Source organism: Mustela erminea, chromosome 14 (assembly GCF_009829155.1).
Source record: "Mustela erminea isolate mMusErm1 chromosome 14, mMusErm1.Pri, whole genome shotgun sequence".
Taxonomy (NCBI): domain Eukaryota; kingdom Metazoa; phylum Chordata; class Mammalia; order Carnivora; family Mustelidae; genus Mustela; species Mustela erminea.
The window spans coordinates 52,086,552-52,101,921 of NC_045627.1; the positions used below are offsets into that span (position 1 = coordinate 52,086,552).

At 50.4% G+C, this 15,370-nt stretch overlaps 1 protein-coding gene across 3 annotated transcripts in view; it reads right to left on the reverse strand.

The window, feature by feature from the left end:
- Window positions 1-15,370, reverse strand: part of TMEM273 (transmembrane protein 273) — a 35,070-nt gene that overhangs the window by 2,812 nt on the left and 16,888 nt on the right. For 2 of the 3 annotated variants that reach the window (XM_032313288.1, XM_032313287.1), the window contains exons 2-5: window positions 10,115-10,168; window positions 9,321-9,461; window positions 8,124-8,154; window positions 3,922-3,945 (exon numbers count right to left, since the gene is read on the reverse strand). In XM_032313288.1, the coding sequence (XP_032169179.1) occupies window positions 3,922-3,945; window positions 8,124-8,154; window positions 9,321-9,461; window positions 10,115-10,168 (250 nt within the window). Of the gene's footprint in view, window positions 1-3,921; window positions 3,946-8,106; window positions 8,155-9,320; window positions 9,462-10,114; window positions 10,169-15,370 lie in introns of all 3 variants that reach the window. The other variant, XM_032313289.1, reaches the window with a different exon arrangement.

A 15,370-nucleotide genomic window follows, 5' to 3' on the forward strand; every position in this document is an offset into this window, starting at 1 on the left:
CAGCTGTGTCCCCAGTCCCTAGAGAGATAGGCACAATGTACAAGAAAGGTAAGTTGGACAGAGGCTGGAAGAGTAGCTGCCAACAGGACCAGCAGGTGAATCAGGCTGCAGACCTGGGCTGGGTATCAAGAGAAAGAGAAAGAGACTTTGGGAGACTGTATCTGCACTGTTTCCACTATTATTTAATGTTGGTGGTTTTAGTCAATGCATTCAGAGAGGAGGAAACAATTAGAGGCATAAGAACTGGGAAAGAAAATCTACAATTTGGCAGATGACATAATATTATGAAAACCCAGGGAAATCAAGAAGAACACACATACAATGAAAGTAATATGTTGATAAAAGCAATAGAAACAGAAAAATATTTAGGAATAAACTTAACAAAAAATGAGAAAAACCCATAAAGTAAAAGCCAAAAACTCTCTTCAGATACGTAAACATGGACTTGCAGAAAGATTCACCTTTCCATGAAGGACATTGTAAAGAAGTCAATCGTCTTCAGTCTCATATATGAACATAATGCAACCCCAACAAAAATACAGAGGTGTTTGTTCCATGGATAGATTGAGTTGGTTCTGAAGGTCATATGGAAAAACAAATACCCAGGAATAGCTAGAAGAGAACAGCAAGAATGTGCCATGAATAGGACGCACAATGGGAGTGCGCCAGATGGCGGAGCGAACCATGAACCCATATGAGTAAGAGCGAGGTCCCAGCATGTGAATACTCACAAATACCATGAACAATAATATAAAGTCTAGGATTACCTCAAGTACACATGGAAATTTAGAACACAATAAAGAATGCAGATAGAACTGGGGAAAATAATATTTTCAATAATGATACTGAAATAGATTGCCATTTGGGAAAAAGGTAAAATTGGATCTATGTGTCATCCTACACACCACAATATATATTAAATGGATCAGAGATCCAATGAAAAAATAAAACCTTACAAGAGCTAGAAAAAATATATGTATGTATGTAAACATTTTTTTTAATTTTAAGGAAATTATATATATATAATTTTAATTAAATATGTTTTTTAAAAATAACATGGGAAGATAAAGCCAAGACTTGAAAATAGTTACCTCCATGCAGTGGGTGGGGACAGGACAGAGTCTGCAGACATGTATGGGAGGGAGACTTCTCTGAGCTCACCTGTTTACATATTTTTTAATCTTTGAACTATATGTATGTTTTACAAACTCAAAAAAGTAGAATTAAATTGAAAGAATTAAGAACAGAAACATTAAAATAGCATATAAAAGGAAACAAACCCCATATCAAATTGATAGCATAACCACACAGAGAAAATAATTAGTTCAGTTTGAGTATAATACTCGGTACAGAGAGAAGGCTAAATTCTAAGAAGAAAAAGAACTGTGAAGAAATCTTCAAGTTACTAAGCAAGTTTGTTGTTGTAGAGTGTTGTGATTGTGGAATTATTTTGTTTACTATTAGAGGATAGAGCAAAAGAGCAAAAATATTTATATGGAACAGGGTTTTCACCTTGAAGGTGAAAAAACAGAAATACAGAGTGAGGAAAACTTAGAGCCTTATGAGTTTGTGGTTTAAACATACATCTCCTGACTCTGTCCATTGAGAGGGTCATGTCTTAGCAGCCACGGACACATCGTGCCCACATCTTGGCTTCTAAAAGCTATTCCATATCAAAGAAAGAAAGAAAGATAAAGAGAGAGAGAGAGAGAAGAAGGAAGGAAGGAAGGAAGGTAAAAGGGAGAAAGCAAGCAAGCCAGGTAGGTACATGGGTGACCAGGTCTGAGCAGTCAGTACAAGGTGAGCCCGGGATACTGTGTTGTGTCAGAAGTCCAGGAAATGAAGAAGAAGGAAAAAAAAAATCTAGGAAATGCTCAAAAACCACCAAGAAGTGATGGTACTGGACAAAATGGGGACAATTTGAGCATCACAAAGATCTGCGGTGGCAATGAATTATAATATGTTGAAATCCACAATCATGATACTCAACAAGTAAGAGAAAGAGAAAAGGGGAAAGGAAAAAGTCTTTTTATCCAGAGGCATACCAGCTATTAAATGCAGAAGGGATGCTACCCTTAGAAACTCAGTATTTTGTAACCTCCAATATAATAACTGATTCAAAAATGGATATAAACAGATATAAAATCGCTGGATGAAGAATCATTGAGGGGTCAGGATGTTCACATGGTCTCAAAGTATCACCCTTCAGGTTATAAACCGATTACAAAGAGGAAAATCTGTCTCCCCAACACAGACATCTATTGGTCACTTCTTTATTCAAGTGGCCGAAGGCAGGGATGCCTGGGTGGCTCAGTCGGTTAAGCGTCTGCCTTTGGCTCAGGTCATGATCCCAGGGGCCTGGGATCTGAGTCCAGCACCAGGCTCCTTGCTCGGCAGGGAGCCTGCTTCTCCCTCTACCTGCTGCTCCCTGGCTTGTGCTCTCCCCTGCCTCTGAAAAATAAATAAGTAAAAACTAAAAAAAAAAAAAAAAAAAGCGATCAAAGGCAGCATTGCCCACCATGAGACCCTCACGTCATGGGCTTCCTTCCTGATGTAGTACAATATCGGACACACAATGTCACTTCCGTGGTATTTCTGACAACAGTCTCAATCTGTGTCTACTCATGACGAAACAGACCAGTGAAAAGACAGGACATCTTACAAAAGTACTTCAAAATCGACAATGCCACAGAGAAAGAAAGCAGAGTCGTCCAACATACAAAACATACAAAAAAGATGAAATGGAGACAAAATCAAATACTGTGCATCTGGGTTTGGAAGACTAGAGCTATAAAGATTCTTTGGAAACAATCAGAGCTATCTGAATGTGGGCTGTGTAAGGAATGATAGTACTGAAATACTGGTCATTTTTTGGGTGAGGTCATTATATGGTGACCATGCAGGAGACACCTGGTTCCGTATTTAGGGGTGAAATATCTCTACCAACTTAGGGGTGATACTTCTACTAATTTTTAAGTGGGTCAGGAAAAAATGTAAGTGTACAGAATAAAGTAAGTGGGGGGACTATTAGCTTGGGAATCTAAGTATATGTACATGTCTTTCTTCCACTGTTCTTTCAACTCTTTGGTGATTTGAAGAGTTTTCAAAAAGAAGGAAGGTGAGAGCACGTAGGTGATGCATGAGACACAGACAAGTGGGCCTAGGACTTGTGACCTGTGACCAACCCCGCACACTCAGACTTCGTCCACTGCAAGACCCAAAAGCAACAAGGGAAACAGACACTTCCGTCAAATCAATAGCGTTGAAGACACCAAAGTTTTGGATTTTTTTTTTTTTTTTTTTTAATCTCATGGACTAAGTTGGCAAGTTCATGGTTTGACTGACGTTTAGGGAAAATCTGGGCAAATAAAAGAAAGTTAACTACCCTATTTCTAAAATCTCATTTTCTCGGGGCGCCTGGGTGCTCAGTCGGTTAAGCGACTGCCTTCGGCTCAGGTCATGATCCTGGAGTCCCGGGATCGAGTCCCACATCGGGCTCCCTGCTCAGCAGAAGTCTGCTTCTCCCACTGACTTCTCTTCTCTCATACTCTCTCTCTTTCATTGTCTCTCTCTGCCTCTCAAATAAATAAATATTTTTTTAAAAATTTAAAAAAAAAAAACAAATAAAATCTCATTTTCTCAGCTTTAATCAGGGAAAAGTCCCACAGCTTCATTTTAAATCTTCCTGAAGTACCACTAAATTAAGACTTTTTGGAAGGGAAAGAAGAAGGAGGAGGAGGAGGAGGCGAAAGAGTAAGAAGGAGGAGGAGGAGGAGGGGGATTCCTGGCGTCCCGGGAGAGGCAGGAGGAATGCGTGGCTCCGGGCTAGCAATCCTCTCCTGTCCTGTGTGGGGGCCGCCTCTGGAGAGCCACCGCCTTTCTCCCTTTCAGAACCAGCGATCCATCCTGCTTATCACTCACCTTTCAGAGAAATTGAGGTTTGACCTGCAAAACAGGAAAATCAGGTGTTCATTAAATCATTCCTGCATGACAGAAAAAGCACATGCGAAGTTTTGCTCCAGGAGAATGGCTTGCCTGTCCTGAGCTTTTTCTTTCTGGTCTAACTTCTTCCTGACTCCGCCTGACTCCATCTAGTGTTACTTTTGGAAACTTGAAGCGTGCTTCCCTCCTCTCCGACAAGCTCTGTTCGCAGAAGAGCTCTGGTGTGACCCGTGCCAAGAACAGCTCCCTGCACGTGGGGTGGGGGTGCGGGAGGCTACATCCCAGAGCAGGGGAGAGCTCCCACCCAGCTGCCTGCCGCCCCCTGCGTTGCATCTCTCCCTTCCCTCCCTGTGTACACATGCCCAGGATTGAAAATTAGGATTTGGGAACTCTTCCATTTTTTTTATTCTATGACGAAGATATCCCTGAAACAGGGTCTGCAGAGACTTCTGGGGGCCCCTGGAGTCTCCAAGGCCAAGCACCCTAACTCAAAGTGCCCCTCCATGCGTGTGGGTGGTTTGAAAGGCCAAGGTAGCACACTCACCCCTGTCGGTGGTGAGATCACTACGACCCCTAAGTCGTGACAGAGAGTCACAGCTGGCCACAACAATCTGCAGCCACAGGACCAGGGTGCCCCCACCCTGCATGGTGGAGCATGCAGGTGGCCCAGCAGGGGGCCCGGAGGCCACACTGTGGGCAGAGTCTTCGCTATCACAGACATCCCCCATCTACGCAAAACTGACTCCCATAATATACTCCCCACCCCAGAGACCAGCTGGACCCCCCGAAAAGCAATACAGGCTCTAAGCCTGGGGCTCATCTATTCATTCCCAGTTCCCCTCTTCTCCTACATCAGGAGCTAATCCTTCCCACCCTACCAGACTCAGCCCATGGCCTCCCATACCCCCCCGTTGGCCCAGAGCCCTGTTTGAACCCCTGATGAAGGTCAGGTTGTCTTCATTCTCTAGTGGGAGAGCCTGAGTCAGCACCCAGCTCAGAGCCGCAGGAACGCTGCGCCTGGGTGAGCCAGGACGACGATGTTCTCCCAGCACAGGGCCCCAGCTGCACCCTCAGCGGAACCTCACGCCGCGCCAATCCCCCAAGGGCTGCCTGGAGACAGGGCTGTCCCAGTGAGAAGGTCCCTCAGGGTAGGGAAAGACAGGGGCCGTAGGAGCCAGCCAACCTGAAATTCAACCTTTCCCCATAAGCGGTCTCACGGACTTGTTGGCATGAGAGCTGTTCAGCGTGTTTCTTCTATAAAGAGGAATGCGACACCTTAGCCAGTGCGGGTCTGGGTGTGTATGAACGTGTGTGTGTGTGTGTGTGTGTGTGTGTGACATGGGACACATGGCATCATGGTCCCTCAGCCTGTAATGCCCCTAATTCCTCCACATGTTTCCAAAAGCTCCCTGGGACTGGTCACCCATCCCTCCCCGGCGTGAGAACCCCAGGTGCAGAGGAGGTGACATTGTGAGCAAGAGGAGACCGTGGTGCCCATCGTGGGGCCTGGCGAGCACTGCCTCACAGCCCCACTAAACCGAGGCTGACCACATGCTCCAGATCTCCGAGAACTATCCAGGTTTACCCCATCATCCTACCACTGTTATTAGCAATTCCTCTTCACTCTCCCAAAGTCCTGGATGACAAGGTCGATGGTCACTGTAATCACACTCCTCTCCCCCAGCCCAGGCCCCTGTGGGGTGGCCATACAACACGGGAGTGGGGGAAGGGAGGAGGGAGGTGGGAGAGGATGGGACAGACAGAGAGACAGAGAGATAGTGAGAGTTGGGGAAGACGGGGCAATGCCTGGAGGCAGAGTCGATGAAACACTCTTCCAGAAGCCCCTTCCAGAAACCAGAATATCTGACGGAGGGAAGATCCTCAAGAAAGTAAACTTCTAGAGAAAATCCACTTCCAGTTCAGCCCCGAGGCATCAAGCATCCGTCTCTCTCTTCCCTCACATGTCCACCCCTCATCCCACACACACGCTATAGCACTTACTGAGTGCTAGGCTTTGGGGCAGAACTGGAGGAGAGCCCAGGTTCCAGGTCCCCTCTAAAACCCACCACCCCACCTGGCCCAAACCTCTGTCTGCATGCCAGCCCTTCCGGACCACCCCCTCTACTTGGACGTCTCCAGAAGTCTCAGATTCACTGTGTTTAAAAAAGGACTCCCCGGGTGCCTGGGTGGCTCAGTGGGTTAAGCCGCTGCCTTCGGCTCAGGTCATGATCTCAGGTCAGGGTCCTGGGATCGAGGCCCGCATCGGGCTCTCTGCTCAGCAGGGAGCCTGCTTCCTCCTCTCTCTCTGCCTGCCTCTCTGCCTACTTGTGATCTCTCTCTGTCAAATAAATAAATAAATAAATAACCTTAAAAAATAAATAAATAAATAAATAAATAATAAGTTAAAAAAAAAAAGGACTCCCCATCTCAGCCCCCACAGCCCACTGCCCAAACCTGCTCCACCATCTACTTCCCAAGGGCACTGCCGCGTGGGGACCTTCCTGTTCTGGATTCTTCCCTCTTGGTGGCTGCACCTTCACTCAGCAACCAGGTTCTGGGCCCCCCGCTTCAGTATCGCTCTGATTCTTGCCCAGCAAAAGGGCTTTGCAGCAGGTCTGAGGTCCTCAAAGGTCTTCCCCGCAGGTCTCCCCGTCTCTAGCAGATGTCCCCGACCCCTGCCATGTTATTACAGCAGAAACCCTGTCCCATCCCTCTTCTGCCTAGAATCCGTCTGATTGACCAGAAGTTTCAGGACAGGGTACAGACTCCTTCACTTAGCATACAAGACCCTGAGTAAGACTACCCCCTCTCCAGCCTCTGCTCCACAGACCTTCGTGTGAAGCATTTGCTCCTATCACACGGCATGCTTGTTCCCCAGATGTGCACAATGACACACGTCAGTGTACCTTCTGTGTACACTTCTCTTTCTTCCCCTCTCCCCAGGACTTCTCACTGCTCTGTATGCAATCCCAGCACTACCTGAGATCCTTGACATCCTGCCTCCCACCCGGACCCCTCTGTATGTCCCAGGCACAAGGCAACGCGTGCTTAGCTATGTCACAGCTCCCTCTCCCCGACCCCAAAACCCTGTAACAAGCATCTAGGATGTGCCTGTGTCCTCTGCAGACTGAAAGGGAGCCTGTCTTCTCCCAATGCTCAGTACCTAGCCCATGCCCAAAAGCCCATTCATTCATTCTTTAAACACATATAAAAGTATCCATTCTGGGGTACCTGGGTGGCTCAGTGGGTTAAAGCCTCTGCCTTCAGCTCAGGTCATGATCCTAGGGTCCTGACATTGAGCCTCGCATCAGGCTCCCTGCTTAGCAGGGAGCCTGCTTCCTCCTTCCCTCTCTGCCTGCCCCTCTGCCTACTTATTATCTCTTTCTGTCAAATAAATAAATAAATAAAATCTTAAAAAAAAAAAAAAAGTACCCATTCTGTTCCATGCATGGTGTTAAATGTCAGGGCTACAAAGATGAAAACAAAGATCCCACCCTCAAGAACTTTACACTTCAGGGGGCAAACCATCAAAAGAAACAGAAGAAGAAGTATATCACCTAATGTCAGTGAATGGAAAGTAACATGAAGAAAGATAAAGCTAGGTAAGGGAAAGGGTTTCTATTTTAAACAGGCCATCTAAAATGAAATGGTGGCCTTGAAGCAGAAATATGAAGCAAATGAAGGGCAAAGGTTGCAGCTATCTAGAAGAAGAACGTTCCGTGTAACAGAAAACAGCAAGTGCAGAGGTCCTGAGGCAGGATTGCCCTCAGAGGACATAGTCTCTGTGCAGAAGAGCAATGTGGATCATGGCAGCAGGGAAGCCAGGTAACCCAGGGCAGGCCATATAGGTTTCCCAAGTAAGTCATGGCAAGGGTTAGGGACCTCATTCTGAGTGCTGGGGGAACGCACTGGGGGATTCTGTGGGGGAGGTGGGGCAGAATGTAATTGAGGGTATGCAGAGGCAAGCTCAAACCCCCTTTGGCTACTGTACCTTGTGGCCCCTCACTTTCATGACTCCTGCCCACTGAACCAGAGAAGGGAAGAGGGGGCATGGGGTGCATTCTAGTCTCCCAGGAAGCATTTTGGAGTGGCAGGAAGGGCTAAGATGACAGGCAAGGAAGCACAAAGAATAAAGCAGGAGGGAGAATGATACCCCACACTTACCACAATAGTGACCTTACCTTAGGACTCTCTTCTTTAGTGTGGCGGTGTCTAAAGGGAGAAAGCAGGGCTTTAGGAAGGGGACACTGTGATCAGTGGAGCGGCTCGCTCGGTGCCAGGCAAGCAGGAGCCAGGCAGAGCTAAGAGTGCCCCTCGTCCTTCTCCTTTGGCTCTGCTGGAGCTTCTCTACCTAAGTCCCGTCACTGAGCCACCCCTTAGGAGGGCACCTAACTGAGCCTTCCCTCGAGCCTTCCTACCCCCATCACTCCTCATCAAACCCCTCCACTTGCCACTCCCAGACCCTTTTGGTCTAAGGGGATCCAACACGTCTCCCACTATGTGATGAAGAGGCTGCTCTCTCTCCCCTTGTGATCATAGGGATACAAAAATAATGGTCAGCAAAGTCCTGTGGCTTATTAAGCCCCTTGTGCAGTGGACAGGGGTGAGGGCTATCTCAGGACGCCCTGGAGGGGCGTGGCTCCGATTCCACCTTCTGCATATCTTCGCGGATAACGATCCTATATTCCAGAGCCACGGTGAGGCTCATTCCTCCTCACCCTTGGGAAAATATCATGGAAAACGGCACCATGATCCCATTACTAAGCAGGCTGACGGGACTGGGGATGATTTTTGCAAGTCCCATCTTGAGAGAAAGGGGATGTCAATCAGTGCTGCATTTTGCGATCAAAATTCACAAACTGACTGCTGGGCCTGGGGGATAAGCCTCCCTGAAGGTGCCACAAGGACACAGAGAGCCACACCAGGGTTCACACTCGCCCAGCTCTGTTCGGACCAAGGGGACACAGCACTGCTCTGAGTAGGACCAGCCCAGGTTATGACAAAAAAAAAAAAAAAAAAAACACACCCACTCAGCAGCACCTCCACAACCCACCCAGACTCATTAACTCCTGGGATTCATTTTATCTGGTCACATCTTTGGATACGGGAATAAACGCTTTGGTCCAAAGCCAACTCACCTACCTTTCCCAGCTTTCTCCAAGAAATCTGATTCTTAGGAATGGAAAAGTACAGAGAGAAGAGGGGAGGGGGAGAGATGGACAGACACACAGAGAGGCCTCTGCGTTTCTTTCCAACCCAGTCTGTCAGTATTTCTCTGGCCAAGTTTCGGGGGTGGTGGAGCCCTTGGGGCCTCAGGCTGCTGGGACTGTCCTGGTCTGGGCAGGGGGGAACAGGGCCAGAGGTCGCTGCTCCCTTACCGTTGAAGCCTGGGTTTGTGCTTCTCAAGTCTGAGAAGTCGATATCAAACAAATGCTTCTTGATCATGCAGATCTTCAGGACCAGGAAGACAGCCAATATGGCGACGCCCACAGCCGTCCCAATGAGGGCATACTTGATGTCTGCAGGGCAGGGAGGAATGCATCCATCAGTCACCACTCTGCAAAGCTCTTCTACAGCCTCCTTCACAATCAGGCTCAAGTCCAAAGTCACCAGAAAAGTCGACATCCAATCCTCTGAAGCCCAGGGCCACATGTGCCCCCTGCCCCTCACCTACCCCCGACCTTCTCCTCCTGGAACCCCATCCCACTGTCTTCAGCCCTGGGAATCATTTCCCAGAGGTTGATGGCTCCTTTTTCCGGCCTCCTGTAGCCCTACCTCACTTGCCTCTGCATTAATTCATTTATGGAGCACGTGTCAACTGCTCGCCTGCTCCATGGTAAGCTTAGAAGGCAAAGGAAGAGATCTGACTCTATCTTGAGGGCAGGTGGAGAGAGCAGTGGGAAGTCTGGCAGAGTGCAGGGCACTGTGGGGGCTGGAGCTGCGTATCAGAGGAGGGCAGGCCTGGTGACTCCGGGACCCTTTGGAGAAGGGCTCTCCAGCAGGCCTGTGCCCCTGAGGTAAAGCTGTGTTAGTCCTCGGGCGGATGTGGAAGTGAGTGCTGCCCTGTTCTGTGATGACCCACAGGAAACCCGCCAGGCTCTGAGCCTACCCCCCTCACCCCCGCCCCTCCTGCCCCCCTCAGCCCTGCACAAAGAGGAAGCTGGGCACCTACCAATTTCGGCCCCAGCAGACTTGCCCGTTGCTAACACTGGAGCTCCTCCAACATCTGCAAAGAAAGAAAACCCAGAGTCCGGTTACAACCAAACTGGTGGCTGTGATCAGACCAGGGGTGGAGGGCCAAAGCCCTGTCCCCAACATATCTCCCACAGGTCCAGGAAGGCCTGGCACGCTTGGCCTCCAGCCTCAGGAACACAGAGGCGGGCTGCTGGTTGCCACGAGCATCTTAGAGCCTCGCCGGGACTTCAGCACCCTCCTTCCAACCCAGGCCAGAAGTTCCATCCAGTTCCATTCAGCTGGCTCTTGCACATCGCCTCCCAGACTCACACCAAGCACTGTCTGCTTCCTTAGCCCCTTCTGTCATTCCCATGAAGCCTCTCATCCCAGACAGCTCAATACAGCTCCTAGTTCCCCACATGGGCCAGGGATCTGCTGCCTCTGGGCCATTCCTCTGCCTGGCCCCATCTTCTCCTCTTGCTTCCCATGTTATGTCCTCCTGAGCCCCCCATGCCTGGCTTGGCTGTATGCCCCATGGGGGCTGTTCTCAGCTGCCAAAGATGACCACACCATTTATTTAATGATGTTACTGGTGCACTGTTGGGTGCCAAGCACCCTCCGTCCTAAGAGCTTCTCAACTATGAATCCTCTGACCCATATCTTCTTGCCAGTCCCCGCTCTGTGCTGTCTGTGCCCCATGAAGAGTGTTCTGCCCCTAGCACATGACACAGCATCTGGCACAAAGGAGGCATCAACACAAGTTGCCGAATGAATGGTGGTGATAGGCAGGGGTGCCTCACGCTTCTGGCCAGAGCTTGAAAGCTTCCTTCTAGAGATGGGGCCACAGTCCTGCAGACTAGCCCTCAAAGACCCACGACAAAGCAGCAAGCCTATAGCGGAAGGGGCCTATGGGGCAGAGCTATAGGGGAAAGTGCCCAGTAACTGGCCACTGACTTGGAGGTGACACTGGTTGTGGCATGAATGCGCTGCAGCAACAGCTCCAGGAACCAGGTGCTACTATCATCTCCATGTGATGAATGAGGAACCAGAGACACTGAAGACTTGATAATGGATCTAAAAGCCAAGGGAGGCAGAATGTGGCAGGGCCGGAGCCTGTGTCACCCTGCAAACTTGAATCCCAGGGAGCTAAGAGAATGATGCCACAAGCCACAAGGGCTGAAGGGGCTTGGGCTGGGGTGGGTGGACGATGAGATCCAAACCTGGTTCTAGGTACAAGCTTCTAGGCAAAGGCAGAAGCAGAAAGTGCCAGGACTGTGCCAGGACTCCTGCTTCTCAAAGGAAGCAGGTGACTTCATGGGGAGGGGCCAGATCTTTCCCAGCTTAGCTCCAAGGGAAGTTCGCCTTCCAATTCCCCACCTATCGGAGTTTGAATGATGACTGAGGGCCCTGTCTGCTGACTACGGACAATGCTGCCTGGGGTGACGTGTTGGGTCAACACTCTACAGAGGGTATCTTGCTCTGCATGGGTCTGGTGGGGAATGGATAATCATCATGGAGTTTGGGATTTTTCTGGTGGCCTCACTTAGTCAATGGATAAAGTCGGGGAGTTATGAAGCAAAAGCGCAAAGGCGTACGTGCTCTAATCACAAGTCCTCTTGGAAAGTCAATGACTTCTGTCTTTCTGTCCACTCACCTAAAACATCACAGACACCCCCACATACAATATGACCTTTGTCTTGTCAGTTATCCCAAGCTCCTGCTAAGCTCCACTTTACATTAAATCTGTTGCACCAACTAGCTTGAAAACCACTCCAGGGATGGGACAAAATCTTCTATTTTGTATGTGGTTGGCCTGAGCTGTTATGAGTAGCTTGGTTAGGAGCTGACTTCCAGATGGATGCCCAAAATTGAGAGTTTCATATGCCCCCTGTTCACCCTGGCTCCTTTCCGGACACCAGTCTGGCCCCAGTCTGCCATCACTGGGCAGCAGGCAGGGGACAGGGCAGGTCAGAGAATCAGCAAGCAGGGCTAGGCACACAGAGGGACAGTCTGTCCCCTATCCCCTTCACACACAGATTTCTTTCCTGGGTCTCCCACTGGTGACCATCGCTCTCCACGTAATGCATGCAGCGTAAAAACTTTATATGAGCCCGAGATGAAACTTCAATGGGGAAAGGAGAAAGATCACAGGTCAGGAAAAGCAGATGGAAAAAGTCAGAGAGCCAGAGAGAGAGAAACACAAAGAGACTCGATCACACAGGGACACACAGAGGTAGGTCACAGGAGCTCAGACCTCTGATGGCAAGACTCATAAGGAAAGAGGAGAAAGAATTTCAAGTGTCAAAACCCAGCCCAGTCCTGCCCTCCCTGACAGCACTGGGCCCCAGCACTCAGCAGGCAGCCCAGCCTCCCTCTGTCATCAGCCTGGCTCACCAATGACACTGTCCTCCACGCTTGGCTCTTTCTGCCCTTCCCTGACAGGGACTCCCGGGCTGGAATTCAGTGCAGCCGTCACTCCTCACTCCCACCGCACACTGACACACCACTCTACACGTTCCATTTTGTATTGGCCCCAAGCCCTGAGGCTGCCCCTAATCCCTGTCCCCAAACAGGCTCCTGGGGCTTAGGGCTCCCCTACCGGGTTCGAGGTGAGGGACTGAATTAGCTGCAGGCAGACAAAACAGGCAGTGGACACATTGGTCCCAGTAATTCCTGCTAGCCAGCCAGATGGCCACTCGGCGGCAGCCTTTCCCCTCCTTGGGGAGGGAACTCCCTCCTTGCAGCCTTCCCCCTGCTCTCCGCATCTCTGCCCTGAGCTCTAACAAGACCCTGGGTGAGGATCCATCATAAGCACGCTAGCCCAGCCGACCCCAGCCCCGCCTCCTGCCAGGGTCTTGAACTGGAGTAGTCCCTCCTGGGCCATAGACCCCCTGCGAGGCCCCAATGCTCGTTTCCCCTGCTTCTGCAAACTAGCTGGAGGATGGATGGCCCTAGCGGCACAGCCAGAGACCTCCAGCATCTAGACCTGTGGGAGCCCCAGGAGGAAGTCTCAGGGCATGTTCTTTGCTGGATTTCTCTGGGTTCTCTTGCAAACAGGAGGAGGAAGCTGAGCATCCAGAGGACAGACTCTCCAATCCAGGAGAGAGTCCAGGGGGCCTTAGCGGGGGCTGACTGTACCAAGGCTGGTCTCCCTGGGGGGCACGGAGGGACTGTGTGGATTGGTTCACCAAGCAGTATAACAGGCACAGCGCTGGCCAAATCTGACTTGACCATCAGCACTCCTCAGGCCGTCCACCCTGAACCAGGCACTGGGGACAGGAGGAGAGGCCTCAGAGCCCAGCCCTGGTTGCTGCCTGGCACAGAGAGCAGAGGCCTGTTCTTAGATGAGTCTCCGCCCTCCTAGTCTTCCTGTGCCCCGGGAGCTCCCACGAAGTCACACACCTGAGGCTATACATGTCAAGGGATGGTGCCCTTTCCTTGGGTGCACAGAGGCACTTATGGTTCCGAGTCTAGAATCCCTGCTTCCTCCTCACGCCCCCTCTGAACATTCTGCTGCCCAAGGATACTCTTCCACCCCTCCCTGCCGAAATAGCCAGTCTCCAGCTCTCCTCTCTGCAGACCCTCCTGCCCTGGTCGCCTAGAGCCCCGCCTGCTTCTGCCAGTGATTTCCAAACAGAAAGGAGCCTCCTACAACAGTAAATGGTCCTGAGGCCTTAAGGCTGGCTGGGTCCCCTTGCCTGGGACATGAAAGGACAACCTGCAGGGGAAGGCAGCAATGGGGTTGCTCTCTGAGACAGAGCTGAGGGTACAGCGTGGCCTTGCCCCATCTCAGTTGGAACCTGATCCACAGAGAGCCCATCCCTGATGTCCAGACCGATTGCGCTGCCCATAACACCTGTCAGGACCACCCTGTATGGGGGCTGGAAGTCTTCAACACCCTTATTTGGGCACAATCAGACTATGTGGTTCCAGTTGTGGGGTAGTGGGCGTACGAGCCCTCAGATGTCATTCTATAAGTATCTGAACTATAAATAAGGAGAAGCCGCCCTAAGTGTTTGTCAACTGATGCCCTGTCATCTTCATCTTGGAACTTAAATATTGCAGAGTGGCTCCTAACTTTAGATCTCATGGATTCTAATGTTCCCAACCAGAGGAAGGGGCTTCGAGTGTCTAGACAGGCATCCGTCCTCTCTTAATGCTGTCAGGAAGTGCCTGCCATGCGCTCTGGACAGGGAGTCTGAGAGCAGCCCAAGTCCCCTGTTCCCCATCAAGGAGCTCTTGGAGTGACAAGGGAGACAGAAGGAAAAATCAGAGTGTCATGGACGATGTCCCGCACCTTCCTGCAAACCTCCATCTTCACTAGGTAGAAGTCTGAAGGGGAGCCTGCAGGATGGAGACTTGCTGTGTGGTCCACACCCTTCCCCTGACCCGGAAATCCTTCAGCTTTCCTTCAGGGAACTACCTCCATGTGATTCCCCCGGGCTGACTCCAGGGCGAATACAGGAACACCTGATTAATTAGCATATTCCAGCTTCCTGTCAGTAGTGATTGGTTGAGGGGTGGGGCAGGTGATCCAATTCAGGCCAGTAAGACTCAGCTCTGAGACTTTGAGGAAAATATGGAGAAACAGGGGTGTCTTCTGGAATTGGTAACAGTGGGCAGAGGAAAGTCCACAGGATGGAGAGAACCTGCTGGGACTGAAGCCCCCACAGAAGAGGGTCAAGTCGAGACCCAGTCTTAAAGATAGATGTTAAACGCCTGAATCCAGCTATGCCTGAAACACCTCTTCTTGACTTACCAGTCACCTTAGTAAGGAAACACTTTCTTTAGTTTAATATGATCTGAGCAGAGTCACTGTCATCTGCAGTCAGAAGAGTCCTGAGGACTTGGGTGGCAGGTCCTTCACAAAGCATCACCGGAAATCAGGCTGGCGAGGCAGGGAGGGGAGCAGAGAATGCTGGCTGGGAACAAGCTGCTTACAGCACAGCCGCTGATAAACCCAAGCAGGACCCACCAGCTAAGCAGCTGTCGCTCCTCGCGCACGCTGCCACCCGATGCAACGCCTGCCTTGTTCCCATGAAAAGTTCTTACTTATCCTTCAAGACTTAGCACAAGGCTACCTCTTCTGAAAGTCCCCTTTCTCTGTGTCTGTTCAGGCTCACCCTTGTGACACCTCTGCCCCCGCTCCATGTACACTGTCCCGCAGGTCATTCTCTGGCACAAAGGACGTGCTTCAGAATAAGCAGCTTGTCTCCGGGGCCAGGATGAGAGGTGAGATTCCTTAGAACTCAGT